The 14,947-nt window shown below is 37.6% G+C and overlaps 1 protein-coding gene across 5 annotated transcripts in view; it reads left to right on the top strand.

The window, feature by feature from the left end:
• TMCO3 (transmembrane and coiled-coil domains 3) overlaps nucleotides 1-10,948 on the top strand; it is a 39,398-nt gene extending 28,450 nt beyond the window's left edge. Inside the window, exons 11-14 of one of the 5 annotated variants that reach the window (XR_012621994.1) lie at nucleotides 723-873; nucleotides 7,146-7,225; nucleotides 7,744-7,880; nucleotides 9,492-10,948. Coding sequence is in view for 1 of the 5 variants with exons in the window: in XM_074815226.1 (XP_074671327.1) it covers nucleotides 723-873; nucleotides 7,146-7,225; nucleotides 7,731-7,880; nucleotides 9,492-9,605 (495 nt within the window). In the remaining 4 variants the exon portion in view is untranslated. Of the gene's footprint in view, nucleotides 1-722; nucleotides 874-3,772; nucleotides 7,226-7,730; nucleotides 7,881-9,491 lie in introns of those variants that run through there. The other 4 variants (XM_074815226.1, XR_012621993.1, XR_012621996.1 and 1 more) reach the window with 4 other exon arrangements.
• The last annotated feature ends 3,999 nt before the right edge of the window (nucleotides 10,949-14,947 follow it).

Here is a 14,947-nt window from a genome sequence, read left to right as displayed (position 1 = left end):
TGTTCCAAGCATTGCCTTAAGCAGTTGCTTTGGTTTTAGTTCAGTCTCTTTACACGTGTTTCATCTCTTCCTTCTAGTACCGTATTCAAATAATAAAAAAAGAATGAAGTAGTCTGAATTCTTTCAAACAGATACCATGCTTCATTTCAGCAGTTTACTTCACATGCTTAAATGCATCCCTATTCAGTAAAGCACTCAGGCACATTTAAGTCCAATTTGCAATAATAAAATGTAATTTATGCCTGGGACTTTTTGCTAAATTGAAACTGTTCTCCCAAATTATAAGCTTTGATTTCCCACCCCCCCCCCACCCCCGTTTGACAGCTGGAAAATATACTGTTCTTACTGCTTTATTTCACAGCCTCAATGTATTATGTAATCTTTACTTTGAAGTTGTTAGTCTTTCTCGTTTTTGTGAAATTCAATGCTAGACTTAAGAGTGACACAAAGCATTACAATGTAGATTAAGAAATGTATTTTTGTTTTTGTGGAGAAGGAGGTAACATGGAAGAGAAACTGGTTTTGTGAGTCTTTTGTATAAATACAATACTGCAGAACACTGAAATAGATACATGAGTTCTATTTGTTGTTGAACTTGCATAAAGACATAGTAATTTCCTACATTCAGTCTAATGTACAGATTTATAATTTCACTGTGAAATAGTATATAAAGTCACTCAGGGCTAGAAAGCAGCAATAGATTCTCTGTTATTCCTTGACAGATCACAGAGCTGTTGGATGTTTCAATGGAGCTGGGATGCTTCTTAGCGGGAGCTCTGATCTCTTCTCAGGGTCACATGGTTACTGAGGAGATTATGTCCTGTATTGAACCAATACGTGACTTTCTTGCCATCATTTTCTTTGCATCCATAGGTAACTTCTAAGAAAACTTATTTAAAAAATAGTGTTAAGCAACAGATGTGGGGGAGGACAAAAAACACGTGTCTACAAACTGGGGGGAGGAGATAGATTTTATTCTGTTAAAATACGAAGCTGTTAACTGACCACAGTGTTGTTTTGCCTTTGCTAATATTTTTAAATGTAACATTCATTTTCATAAGCAATTTCCATGTTGTACTCTCAATTCTTGTTTTAATGTCAGTTTTTCATTGTTAATTCTGAATTCATGCTGTTCAAAACATGTAACTAAAAATTTTAAGAGAAAAAGGTTATTGTTTGGGAGGTGGTTTTGGTTGGTTTTTTTCATGTTCTTCTGTCTTCACAGCAGCTGTATTTGCAACGTATACTAAAATGGTATTACTCTTTTGAGTCAATTGGTAGAGTAGATTTCAGGTTTTTTGTGGTCTAGAAGCAGGATATGATAATGGAAACAGATCCTTTTTTACAGCACCTTGTTTCTTTTGTTAGCAAAATGTGATCTGTGTGTTCTCAACACAGGGAAAAATTAGTTGAGCAAGATGTATCTCAGAGACTACTTGAATGCCAGCTAAAATGCAGCATTGATGCTTAAGACCAGGAGAGTAACTCATCATGCTTGTTATCTGAAACAAGTTAACTCTGAGAATATTTACAATCAATCAGTGGCTTCACTTTGAACTACTACATTCTCTAGCTGTCTATGGGTGCCCCAATACACTTTCTCTAAAGGAAACTGAATCACGTTACTGAAGTGCTTAGGTCCAGTGAATGAGGAGACAGGCCCTGTGAAAGCACTTGCCTCTTCCTGTGGATTGTGTAGGACATGCGTGTCCTATTTTGGGGGCATTGCAAGGTCTAAAATAGGGGGTTTGAATGTGGCCTGTTGCACAAATCCAACCTCCTTCAACCCATGCTTACTCAGAAATTCTTAGGGTTTGTGTTGGGTTTTTTCCCCAAGATTAACCTTGGTTTTTCTTCTGGTTTTATTTTAAGTTTTCTATTGTTCTTTTTATCTCCATATATTTATTCAGATAATAGTGAAGTCCCATCATCAGCATAATTTTAATGTCTTTATATACCTGTTTGATAGTCATTGTTTCATAACAGAAACTAAAACTGGTTTCTGGTGGTTGTCAAAATTAAAAGGAAATAGTTATTCCTGCCAGTCTTGATTTTTGTTTTACTCAGCCCATGATAATAGCTTGTGCTGATCAGTCAGATTGCTTAGTAATAGATAAGTTTATTTAAATAACTTATTTTTTAATAAAGGGAGGAAAGTGGTGAGCTATGGTAAAACTCTTGGGCCCATATAACTGACAAGGTTGGATGAGTAATTGCTAAATGTGCACAGGTAAGTTGTTTATGTGTTTTAGTAAAGATGGTGATGGAGCAGATAGTGTTATCAGGGTTACAAAGCATGACAAGTAAGTATAAGCCTAAAGTTAATTTTACGAGGGACTGCACAAAAATACTGTCCTGCACTCTTGTGACTGCATAAATTGACACTAGAGATAAGACTTTGGTACAGTACAAGAAAATAGCGAGACCTCAGTTGGCATACTGGCAGCACTTCATATAGCCTATGTTATACTATAAGGAAATTATTTTGGTAGTTCTATTGGAGAATTAAAAAAAGATCTTTTTAACTGTTGTTACCATTATAATTGCAAGAAGGGAAATAAAATAACATTGCCTAACAGGTTTGTATGGCTTTACAGAAAATGAGGGTTATTCCTGACTGAGAAGAAAGTTAGCTAAAAATCAGAAAAAATGAGCTATGTTACAGGCCTCTGACAAAATGTGACAATGCTTGCTTGTAAAAAAAAAAACAAAACAAAACAAAAAAACAAAAAACCCTAACAAAAAACCCCCAAAGAAACCTAGCCAAACCTACAAAAAACAAAAAAAAATCCCCCCAAATAAACATTATCCCCCCCTTCCCTCTTTACTTTCAATTACTTTCAAATTTTGTGGGGTGGCAAAGAGGTAGGTTTTAAAAAGAAGTGATGTGATGTGATGTTGCAAAGAAAACCTGAGTAGGATAAAAAGTATTCCTTAAACTTTTTAAAAAGAAATCTAATAAGAAAAGACTTCTTGCTTGCTCTCTACTTATATATGTACACATGCAAATGATATGTATCTATAAATATATAGAGATTTACTCTGTGAAATTATGTAAAGGTCCCAGGGAAAGATTCTCCCCTCCTGCCTAAAGAGAAGGCTTGTTGCTATATGCAGCAAGCAGTCTATTATAGAGAGCAGAAACATTGAGATCCTGAGGTGGGATGGTACACCACTGCAGTAATATCATTTCTGTTCCTTTTAGAATAAAGGAATAAATAGAAAAATTTGACTTCATTGAAAAGTGATGTAAATATCTGTAATAGTTAGTTCCTAGTTTGCTTGTCTTAAATGCTTGCTTTTCTGTTCTACAGAAATCCTTCTGGTCACTAAAAGCTGTTTGTGTAATATCTGTAACAGTGGTCCTGCCCTTAGCTTGACCTGTGTAACACTACTGCTTTCAAATTTGCTCATGGGTGCATTTGTGGGAATAATACACCTTTGCAGTTAGGCATTAACAGCTGCACTTTGAGTTATTCTCCATCTGTACATTCATTTAGGCCTCCGTGTTCTTCAAGGTTTCTGGCTTCTACGCTGTCTGCTGAGGCTAGAAAGTTCCTGCTAGTCTCTATCCTCACAAATATTTTTGAGAACATCTGGACCAATCCCTTAGAGCTACATTTTGAGAACTTTTTTTCTCATTTCTGTTTTGGAACCTAGTAATCAGATCCTTCCCATTCCACCTCTGCCTCATTTGACTTTGTTTTGATTGTTTTTTAGAAAGATGTAAGGCATCTTTGCATAGACTGACTTTTTTTTTTTTTTTTAAAAGGCTCCAATATCCCATTTTTTGTCAGCCTACAGAGTGTTTGGAGTTTGAAATTCGGCATCAGGACCCTATCTGCCACTGGTCAGGAGACAGATTACTTCCACTGACTAAGTTTTGTGTCCTCAATGTGCTGTACAGATGTACTCACTTGCCAGGCTCCATGTTTCCTTTCTGAGTAAATCTTGTGGTCCACCTTGGTCCTTGAATGCAAGATGCTGAAAACTCTTCAACAGTGCGGTCTTTGTCTTCAGAAGATGGGTGATGTGTCAGCACTGTCAGCACTACCACTGTCCAGAACAAACATGTACATAATGTTTCTCTGAGCCTCTTAACATTTCTGTTGAATTTAAGAGAAATCAAAGGAAGATCCCAACTGGAATTTATTAGGTGACATACATCGCCTTCTTATCCAGCCAGCTTTACTGCTTTGTCCTGCATGAAACACAATGAAATTTCGAGGTTTCAAGCTCTCAGAACTGACGTTAGAATCAAGAGGACTTTCCCCTATGCAGAAAGATGGAAATTAATGTTTTCCCCTTCTGCTTAATCATCTAGCCAGGGCTGTAGCATTCATTGCATTTGCTAGCTATCATCTTATTAAGACTCTTAGTAGATACAGCATCCCAATGCATCGCTAACGTGATTTTTCTGAGTGATGACCTGCTTTGAGTATGTGTCAGAACTAATTCTACTGGCTTCAGTTTGACCAACAGAGTTCTGGTTTCTGTAATCTTGTTTGCCATCAAGGATCTCCAAGATTTGTTTTCTTGATCTGGATCTTCCAGGATGTGGTCATGATGTCTGGATCTTCACGTGCTGTTTAGCGGCCATCCAGTGGATTGGTGGAATCTGTCTAATCAGCAGGTAGAGGCAGTTTACTTGTTAAGAAAAAAGTACTTCTGAAAAGAAAGTGCAAAATCTTGCCTGTAGCTGTCCACAGAAGAACACATCCCAGCTTATAGGAGTGAACTGTACTTTTTGGCTTGACGTTGATGCAAGGACACCTTCACCCAGAGGCCTCCATTCCAGCTATTCCAGAACACTGCTTAGAATTGAAGTCTGGTGGCTTATGCTCAGCTCTGTAAAAATGTACCTAAGTGATATCCTAGCTATTGGTGACAGGCCAACATGCCACATGCTACCTGATGACAGTGCTGAAGTTCTTGAATTACTTGATTGAAGCGTTTTTTCCATTTTGGAGAACAAGTCCATAATGACTCTTGAGCTTAGTTGCAAAGTCTGATTAAAACCATTGAAATAAATGCCCCATATTCACGCACCTTCCATCTATGAAGTTAATCTTTCTGATGACATTTGTATTGTCCTGAAGGCTTCATGTGCTTGTACAGCAGTCTGATATGATTTCTGGCCTTACCCTAAGTTTTCATCTAGGGCTGGGACAGAGGGCTGTAATGACCATGAAACCCACTACAGTGGGATCTGTTTCCCCCAAAATATATCTGTGTGCTGGGATGTTTGTTTGCTCAGAATAGTGTATGTAACAGGTTTAGGCTTGCTTCACCTTGCAGCAGCTTACCTCCATGGGATTGGTATAGAAATCTGTGGTAGTTTGTGCCTCAGCTCTTTGGAATATGATGATAATTTCCATGTGGGGCAGCAGTTCAAATGGACTTCAGACTGCCTGTCTTCTCCAGAACTGAAAAGGTAGCTCCACCAGTAGTGATGCCAACAGTAGGCTATATTTAGAGCCTCCCCCTGAAATCTTCAATTCCAGATGTGGCAGAGTTGGCCCTCTTATCAATCATGACATTGTTACAGGCTGTATTTCTCTGGTTGCTTTTCATGTATATTTCTGAGACTGGCCTAAAGGTGAATGAGGAATGTGTACGTGATACACAGTAAAAAAAGAGAAGCTGCTTGTCCCTCCACATGCACGTGTGCACACATTTGGATTTCTTTTTTTGGTTTGGTGGTTGTCTCTCTTATTCTGCCATCTCTCCCCTTCTTTTGGTAGTCTTTTGCATTTGTGCTTCAGTAGTTGGAGGGAAATTAAGAACTAAAACAGGGCGTGTACATGCTGACTGGGTAGTACTTGTATAAAAATCTCTGATGTACTTGAAGTACGTTTCCATCCACAATGGAATGTGCGTACGGACAAAAACATTGTGAAGTTACTGTAACTTCTGCGCGCACAGGAAGAGAAGATGACTCTTAGTTCTTACAGGTTTTCTGGCTCTGCAGCCCTATGGGGCAGGGAAAATTAGTGAAAACTTGTCTTGCATTAAAACAAGAAGTTACAGCATCGATTTACATGCCTCGTGCTTTAGAAAGCTAAACTCTTGTCCTTCACCAGAGGTGTAACTGGGTTGGAGAACTGCCAACTATTATGGATTTATCAGGAACGGCACCACTACTTTCGTTCCTCTTTTTAAGAGCTTTTTTGAAAAAGGAATGAGCTTCCAAGGATACACAGTTATGTTTGCCTGAACAAGTTCCTCATACCCTAGGAGGAAAAAATGGACTTAGTCAGCTGTGAGTAAGATTCTTCCTCAGTGACTCCAGGACTTCTCCAACAAATATTTCTTTTTATTGTGTTTAATATTAGCAGCATTTAATTTTAAATTTTTGCACTCTTTATGCTTCTTGTTATCTTGCTTCATATAATTACAGCATTAAAATGACAAAAAAATTGCAAAAAAAGAAAAAAAACAAAACCAACCAAAACCAACATCATAGAAATGGGGTTTTATATAATTCCTTAATTATATAAATTATATAATCATAAACCCCTGAGCATGGTCAGGTTTATAACTTTACCTGATTCCAGTTGAAGTGACTTTTCCAGTTCAAGTGTCTTTCAGTGTTTGCAAGTGAGGGTCATGGGATCAAAACAATTATATTTTCTGTTGTAGCTATAGTCTGCGAGTACCAAGTATCATGTTCCTCCCACAGTGGCAGTCCATTACCATGTCATACAAAAATGTTAAATGGCTAGCAAAGTGTATGTTGCAATCGCTCAGCAGAACAATAGAATTGTTTTGCTGCAGTATTTTTATAGTTTTCATTAGAGGTGTGTTTCAGTTCAGATTCTGGATTGTTGACTGGTGTGGAAGAGAGAAAACTTTATAAATGCAAGTGCTCATGCATATACAATTATATCATTATTATATACAAGTCATATACAATTTAACTAAGTTTGGGAATATTGTTTGTGCTAAACCCCTCCAAAGGAAAAATGGTTGGATAATGCAAGAAGTACTTTAGTGATCAAGTCGGTAGTGTAGGTAGGTATGTTAGGGCTTTTTGGCTGTCTGGTTTTGAGAATACAGTCTTGCAATTAACTCTATTATTAACTCAGAAAATTATAGTAAGATATTGGCCTTAAACTTTGAAACATTGTTTTCTTTCCTCCTAGGACTTCATGTTTTCCCCACATTTGTAATATATGAACTCACAGTTTTACTATTCCTTACATTGTCTGTGGTCATAATGAAGGTATTTTCTTTTTCTCTTTTTTATCTTTTAATAGTCACAATAATCTTTGTGCTGCATGCCCTAATGAAAATTCTGTGCAAGAACTGAACATCTGATATAACAGAGAATATTACATATTTACTGTAAATCTGTATTTGAAGTAATCTTGCTTATTAGAATACAGTTTGATACAACATTCTTAGGATATTAAAGGATTGTATTTAAAGTTAAAAGTTACACATGGAGAAACTTCTATTTGTCTAGCTTGGGATTTGTGACAAAGTTAACAAATGTTTTTATTATAGTAAACAAGATACTATTTTTTACTGTGTAATGTACATTTGTCTCTTTTTACATTAATACAGAAGACACATTTAGAAGTCCACTAGTTTATGTCCAGAATTATTATATTTGATACTATGTATCTTACAAAGATTGTATTATTTTATTTATTGTGCTTCTATTTAAAAAAAACCAAACCAAACCCACAACACCCCCCACAAAAAAACCTCCAACGTTTTTAAAGTTTGTCTTGGCAGTGCTTGTCCTTTCTCTGATTCTTCCAAAGACCAGCCAGTATATCAAGTGGATTGTCTCAGCAGGACTGGCACAAGTCAGCGAATTCTCTTTTGTTCTGGGAAGTAGAGCACGCAGAGCAGGGATCATATCTCGGGAGGTAAGCTGTTCTATAGTTATTAACTTTGGGTTTTGCACCTGAATAACTTACTGGATTTTGTATTACAGTGTGTTTGAATTATCAATACACTCCAATTTTGTGGCATCTCTCAACTGTTAACAAGTAGAATCAACCCATACAAATGGAGACATGTATATTCCTGACAGGTTTTTAGTTCCTTTTTTTACTTGTTTCATATTGTACTTTAATATTTTAAATAGCAGGTTTTACTTTTAAATAGCTTAGTTATAAATGCTTTACCTTAGCTGCTCTCACTTACAATTTCTTTATTAACTGAGCTGTGAGTTTTAGATAGCACCCAAATCGCTAAGACTGAGAAGCCTTTGCTTTTAAAATCTTGATATAGCTATAGAAAGAGGTAACTGAGAGTATACGATTTGAATAAGAAAATATCAGTAAATAAGAACTAGAGAGCAGATATGGTGAGGAGGAAGTTGCCTTAACATTTAGACAAGCAAACAAATTTGTAATCTTTACCTGCAAAGCTTGTTCATTTTAAATCTTCTGCAGAAGAAACCACCAGCTTTTTCAGTAGTCATGAAAAAAATCCCCTAGGAAAGAAACCTTAAACTTAGTTCTATGTTGAAGCTGTGAGAATGTTATTTTTTTCAAGATGAAGCCTGCTTTGTGAAATTAAGTAAATTATGGCTATAGAGATACAACAACTGTCCCCACTTCTTAATGCTAGCTGCTTTCTTCTCTGTATCTCTGCTCACAAAAATACTCTGCTGGCACTCTGAGCTTTCCATTGTGTGAGCAAGTGGGCTGTATAATGCTGGAACCAATTCCAAATGAAGCACGTGTAAAAAACTTATACAATGCTGTTCACTTGTATAGGTAAAGGTGATTCATTTTCATGTTCACTCCTGCATATAATTAGGAGTTATAAATATTGTATGTTTGTATAGAGTTTCAAGATATCCATACGTGATCACAGAACCAGTTTAGGGGCCCACCCACTGCGCTTGGAGGCCTTTAGGCTTTCATTTTTTTCTCTGGCAGCTGTCACGTGATTACCTACTCTATGGGTTTGTGTATCTCTGAAATTTCCAAAAGTCATTCTTCTGTTTGGGACCCAAAACTACTTCCTGTTGCTGTTTTATAAGACTCATTCAGACTATATAGTTAAGATCTTTTTTCAGAAGATATGAAGTATGACTTAAATGAATTTTTCTTTGCTTTTTTACTGTATAAAATAGTAGTGTACTTTGCCATTATATCATTAAACCAGAATAGTTTTGGGTGGTTTGCTTTTTGTTTTATTTTAAATAAAGTGTTATTTGGCCTTTGACCTTTTAGCAAACATTGAGCTTTCAAAATTGACCCTTTAATCATACATGTAAATAATTGTTTTTCTATAAGCTCATAGTGTTGTTTTTGTAATTGTATCTTCAAAGGACGTAAACAAATAATTAGACAATTTGAGAATGCACTTGTTTGCTTTTGTAGCAATATACATATTTGGTTAGGAAGACAGGTGAAGTCTCCTGAAAATACTGTCCCGGACAGTCTGATCTCCTCAAACTTCTAGTCACTTCTTAGCTTACCATGTAACTAAAAGAAGTAATGGTTTTTATTTGCAATTTTCAGGTCTATCTTCTTATTCTGAGTGTGACTACTCTAAGCCTTTTACTTGCCCCTGCCCTGTGGAGAGCTGCGATTATGAAATGTGTTCCAAGACCAGAAAGACGCTCAAGTACTTGATTAAGATTTGCACATATTCAAGAATACAACTTCTTGCAAGGAATATCTTCATTGCTCATTGTACTTCTATGCACTCAGAAAACAAGGGGTTTTGAGTAGTCACTCTTAACGTGCACTTGGTTATAAGCCTTATACTGACCTTAAAACAAAATTCAACATTTAAAAATAATTATGTAATTTGAATTGCACACCTTTTACAAAATTTACTTTTTCTCTGACAAATTAGAATCTGCCAGAATATTTGTTCCTGATCCAATTAATTATTCAGAGCATCATGCACATTATGTTGATTATTTTTTGCCTGAATGTGCCTTTTAATTTTCATCCTATTTTGTTACTGCTGGTTCATCACCAGTTTTTGTTTAAAAAGAAATGTATTATGGTGCCTATGGTATCTTCTTTCACTAAATGACTTGAGTCATTTTCACATTTAGGAGTTTAATACACTAGTATGAAATTAATCACAAAACACATTTCTAAAGGTGAGTAAAAGTGTAGTCCTCTACACCAAGAAGAGGTTTTAAGCAGTCAGATACATATTCCAAATGATGCAGCCAATATTGTATATTTTATTCCAAACTGCAGCATATAATGTATTTTCTTATAGTAGTAACTTTTATTTGTGTTAGTTGTTGTATTTATTTACGTTTTTGACTAAAAGCTGACGGTAAGAAAGGGCATAAGTTATATTTGAAGACTGACAGTTGTCACCCATTCCTGTTGCTAACTGCTGTTAGAGTAATTGTTTACAGTTTGTTTTCTTTGTTTTAAATAAATAAATTTAGTAAAATGGGAAATCTGATTTCAAGCAGGTGTGAAAAACATCAGTTCTGTAACTTTGGAGGTTGGATGTTATTTGACAGTATGCTAGATTTGAAATTATTTTAAGTAAATTAATTTGCACAAAACTAGAAATGGCAGACTGGATGTGTATTTGGAACTCTGCGACTTGATATGTTGCATTTACACTGAATAAATTGTTAGTCTCTTTAAAATACCATGATATTTTAAAAAACAGTGTTTTGAATATGAGCTTAAATGTAAGTGGTTTTGTTCTTTAAAATGTTACATGTAGCAGGATAAGCCTTGTAAAAGCCCATTCTTTAAGTGTCGTGGAGAAAGCTTACTCACAGATAGTAGTCTACTCTGACAAACAATTTAAAAATCATCTTGAGATTTATCTGCTAAAAACAATACTATTAAAGATAGATTAACACTTTAGGTCAGTATTATACTGTCATCTGAAATAACTTTGATACCCAAAAATGGTTAGAAAAATGCATGTTACATAGATTTAAATTACCAATTAAAATGAAATCTGTCCTCCAAGTAGCAGAACAAAACTTTGGATGGATTTGTGTGCTTTATATCTCTTTCCTCTACCACCATAGCCTCAGTTTCCCCCTGTGTTTTCTCTGACATGTGCTGGGCTTGTCAAAATGCAGCTTGGACTAGACTGGAGTGTGTGTGTGTGTGTACATACTGTTAGGACAGGGTAGGGTTCATCATATTTCTGTTCTTGTTCCCCGAATTCAGGGCTTTCTTTCCAGGCACTGATGCTTCATAAAGGTTGCAGGAACATATGGCAATTCCATCTCTCCTTGAATGGTTTCAAAAGTTATTGAGGAACAGTGACAAATACAGAGGAGAAAGCTGCCCTGTAAATAGTGGAGTGTTTTTTTTTTTTTTTTTTTATAAAATGAATCTGTAACAGAAAAGAAACTTGAAACTGATTTGTTGGTGTATTTCAATATTTTGTATTCAAAACTCTTAGGGTACCATTTAACAATCTACTAGCTTGGACCTTTTTTTCAGGTGCCTCACTACAATAATTTGTTTCTTAACTGTACTAGAGAGAGAAATCTTACTCTATCCACTGACCTAGCTCATAGTTTCTCCTTGAAATACAAGCTTCTCTCTTGAATGCCTCGTTTTCATTTTGAAAGATGTTCATTTCACATGTAGTTTACCACCTATGTTTCAGGGGAAAAAAACTATCTAGGACAGACCGTGGTAGAGACCTCTGTATGGTTTCCTTTATGTCTCTTAGTTAGCCCTTGAAACTATTATACAAAGTATTACAGCTGTGATGAGTAAATCTTTTGTCTAAATTAATTGCTGTGGCTAGTGGTACTTCTCTGGAAAATTCCAGTTAGGAAAGTAGGAAATACTGATGGATTGTGTCTCTTAAAGAAAATATTTTCCTGATTACCTTTTAAAGGAGTTGGGTGAAGAGTCCTTTGGTACCATGTCCACAAAGGAAAGCAAGTATCTAGATAGTTGCCTCATCTCTGTCACTTCTTTCCCAAATAATTTTTGATTCGGTCATGACTTGGCTAGGCTTTAGGAGAACTGGTGAAAGAGAAACAGGAGCCTCATCTGAGTATCAATGTTCTGTGCCTCTTTGTTGACGTAGACTTGGCTTGCCTGATTGAATATTAGATGTAAGTTCAAATTACTAATCTTACTGGACATACGATAAGTTTGTTTACAATCTGTTGTTTGAGATTGTCTCATAGAAATCTGGAGGTATATTGAGATACTGTAAATGTTACCTGAAATGCAAATGATGGCTCCATACATAATTCCATGTCAAAATAGGGTAGTCTCATGATACAATCTCAGGATAGAAACAACAGACCTTATTCCTGAATGATCAGTCATGCCTGTATGGAAAATGGGGAGAATATTTCACAATTAGTCTACTTAGATATAATTGTAGCTTTTTGGGAACCTTATGCTTGTACTCTGGAATACTCTCTGTCTGTGCCAAGTAGATAAAAGTAAAGCAGACATCCGGAAGCCCTGAAAGGAAAATCTACTGATTTGTTGAAGGTTTGTTGAAAAACAGGTGATCTTTTCTGGAAATTTTTGTTTCAGCTTGTTGGACAGTGGTTCTGTCTCATTTATTTATTTAATGATCAGCATCATTTGAATACAGAAGAGCTGATACAGGGCAGAAGCTTCATAAACGATGATAGGCTATTTCTGTGGTGAAGCTGAGCTTGAGGAGGTGGAAAAGAAGGGTCTGCTCTGTGCTTGAGTAAGCAACTCATTCAGTGTACCTGTTTTGGGGTTGGGTTTTTTTAGCTTGGTTTGTTTCAGGTGTGGGTGTAACTGGTTGCTTGTTTTGTGTGGCTTTCTGAAAATTTGAGTTCTTGCATGTTACCCCTTAATTGCTAACTTCGGTCATTGTTCCATATGAGGGTGAAGGAACAAAAACAGTTTAGAAGCTGGTAGTGTGGGCTGTGTTTATACTCGGCAAGTTATTTCCCTGTCCCCAGGGTCAGATTGGATTATATGGACCCACAACCACCCTACATATGGCACATCATATATAGAGCAGGCTGCTTCCATTCCTCGGTAGGAATATACCTAGTGGGAGCTGTGAGGAAGGTTCTTGCAACTGTGACTGACACGGGTCTAGGACGGCTCAAGGAACGCTGTCATGGGGCCTGGTCCATGGGGCTACGTAGCTTTTTAAAAGATGTAAGAATTAGTATTTCCTATAATCCTTGAAGATGAGGAGAAAACACCTTCACAATACCTTGTATTTGACTTGTTTTACGGTTGGGGATCCTCCGCTTTGCGGGCAGAGGGGTGTGTGGGGGTGCCTAGCGTGACAGAGTAGTGCTGTATGATGGTGCTTGATGGAGGGTGTGAGAAGCCTTAGCGTGGTCTTGCTGTCTGTTGGAGTGAACCCAGGAACAATCTAACCACAAAAGCACTCCTGGGGTTTGTCTAGGGAGGAATCTGTAGTGCTGCTCTGTAAACGATCCTGGCAGTGCTCCAGCGTGTGGGCAGTGCCAGAGGTAGAGGAAACTGGACCCCTGAGTGACGGGAGGCAAGCCACGCTGACAGTGTTTAACATCTTTGTGGGAAACAGCAATAGCTTGTAAGGAGCAGCCAGTACCAAACCTCCACTGTTAAGATGATCTGACAATGAGGGAGCCAACAAAACTACTGAAGCAAGAAGGAAGAGCAGCAAAGTATCCCAAGGGCTGGGAGATGTGTGGCCCACCCTGCCTGAAAGGAAACAAAAGGTAGAAGGGGAAGGCACCCCTCTACCAGCCTCACTGGGTAGCCCAGGAGATGAGCTGCTTTGGGTCTCCCGCTGCCTCTGGCAGTGATGAGCACTGCCAGGTGGGAAGAACTTACTGGCAGGAAGGACAGAAGACTAGGGAAACCTCCTGATCCCCAGAGACCGAACAAATGGGACAGTGGTGTGACCAGATTGGCTTAGGGACAGCTGATCCCACCTTGAGGGACAAAATGGAGATCAGGGAATGGCAACACTTTCAAGGCTACGGTACCAAGCTGTATTTTTTATTTCCTAAAACCGAGCAGAAATTTGGGAATTGGAGATGCTACCTCCCAACAAGGCCTAATGCTGACAAGCTTGTCAGCTGGTATTAGCCCTTTATTTAAGCCAGGAGCTTGCACAGGTCCCTCTCTTAAGATGTCATGGCCTCCAGTTCTGAAGGATGCAGGTCAAAATACATCCACATGCATGTCCTCTGGCATCTGTCATAGGTTTCTGTCTAGAGACTAGATGACCTCTTGAAACAGTTTCCTTGTGTCTGTCACATAGTTCTGCCACACTGATGCTGTTTAAAGTTGTGATCCGTTCTCCTTTTCAAGCACACTTAAAAGGGGCAGGCAGGCCACAGAAAACAGCTGTGAACTGGAATAGCCTTTCACTGCTACAAACACAAAGTCCTAAAGCTTTAAAATGCCTGAGAAAGGCATGCTCCGAGATTAGAGAAATGCTGAAGGTTTTTCCACTGGTACAAATACTTCAAATTAGTTGTCAACAACCCTCTCCTAAAGAAAGAAAAACCACACCTGGGACTGGATATGGTTGGGCAGTTAGTAATGTGTCAAAATAAATGCTAGCAAACCAGGACACCCCCTCTTGTTCGTGCTTGTTCAGTTGTCTTGCAAGCAGCTCGAGGCAGAGGTGTGCTTACTGGGAAGCACGAGCAACGCAGCAACATTATGTGACAAGTGTAAATAGAAGAATCTGAGTAACTAAAAAAGGTGGTCTTCAGTCACTGTTTCTTTACTGACTAGGGTCAAGAAAGCATCACTTCTGATGTTTGCAGAGCAGTTGTGTAGGTTGCAAAAGCAGGTAGTGGCGTGAGGTTCATATTCTGTCCTTTGCCACTGCACCTCCATTCTGAAAGCTGGTATAGTTATCTTAGTCCCTATGAATCACAGCTGCTAATGAAGTGTTTTCTAATTTTTTTATTCATAAGTTTGTCAATTTTGCTTTGTACTAGAGAAGGTAGAAGGTTTCAACCCGAGACTTTTTCAAAATTCAACTAGTCTCTTAGGTAGAA

The sequence above is a fragment of the Strix aluco genome, chromosome 2, assembly GCF_031877795.1.
Source record: "Strix aluco isolate bStrAlu1 chromosome 2, bStrAlu1.hap1, whole genome shotgun sequence".
NCBI classification, from domain to species: Eukaryota; Metazoa; Chordata; class Aves; order Strigiformes; family Strigidae; genus Strix; species Strix aluco.
Note: the sequence above shows the minus strand (reverse complement) of the source record. Positions and strands in the feature narration are given on the sequence as shown.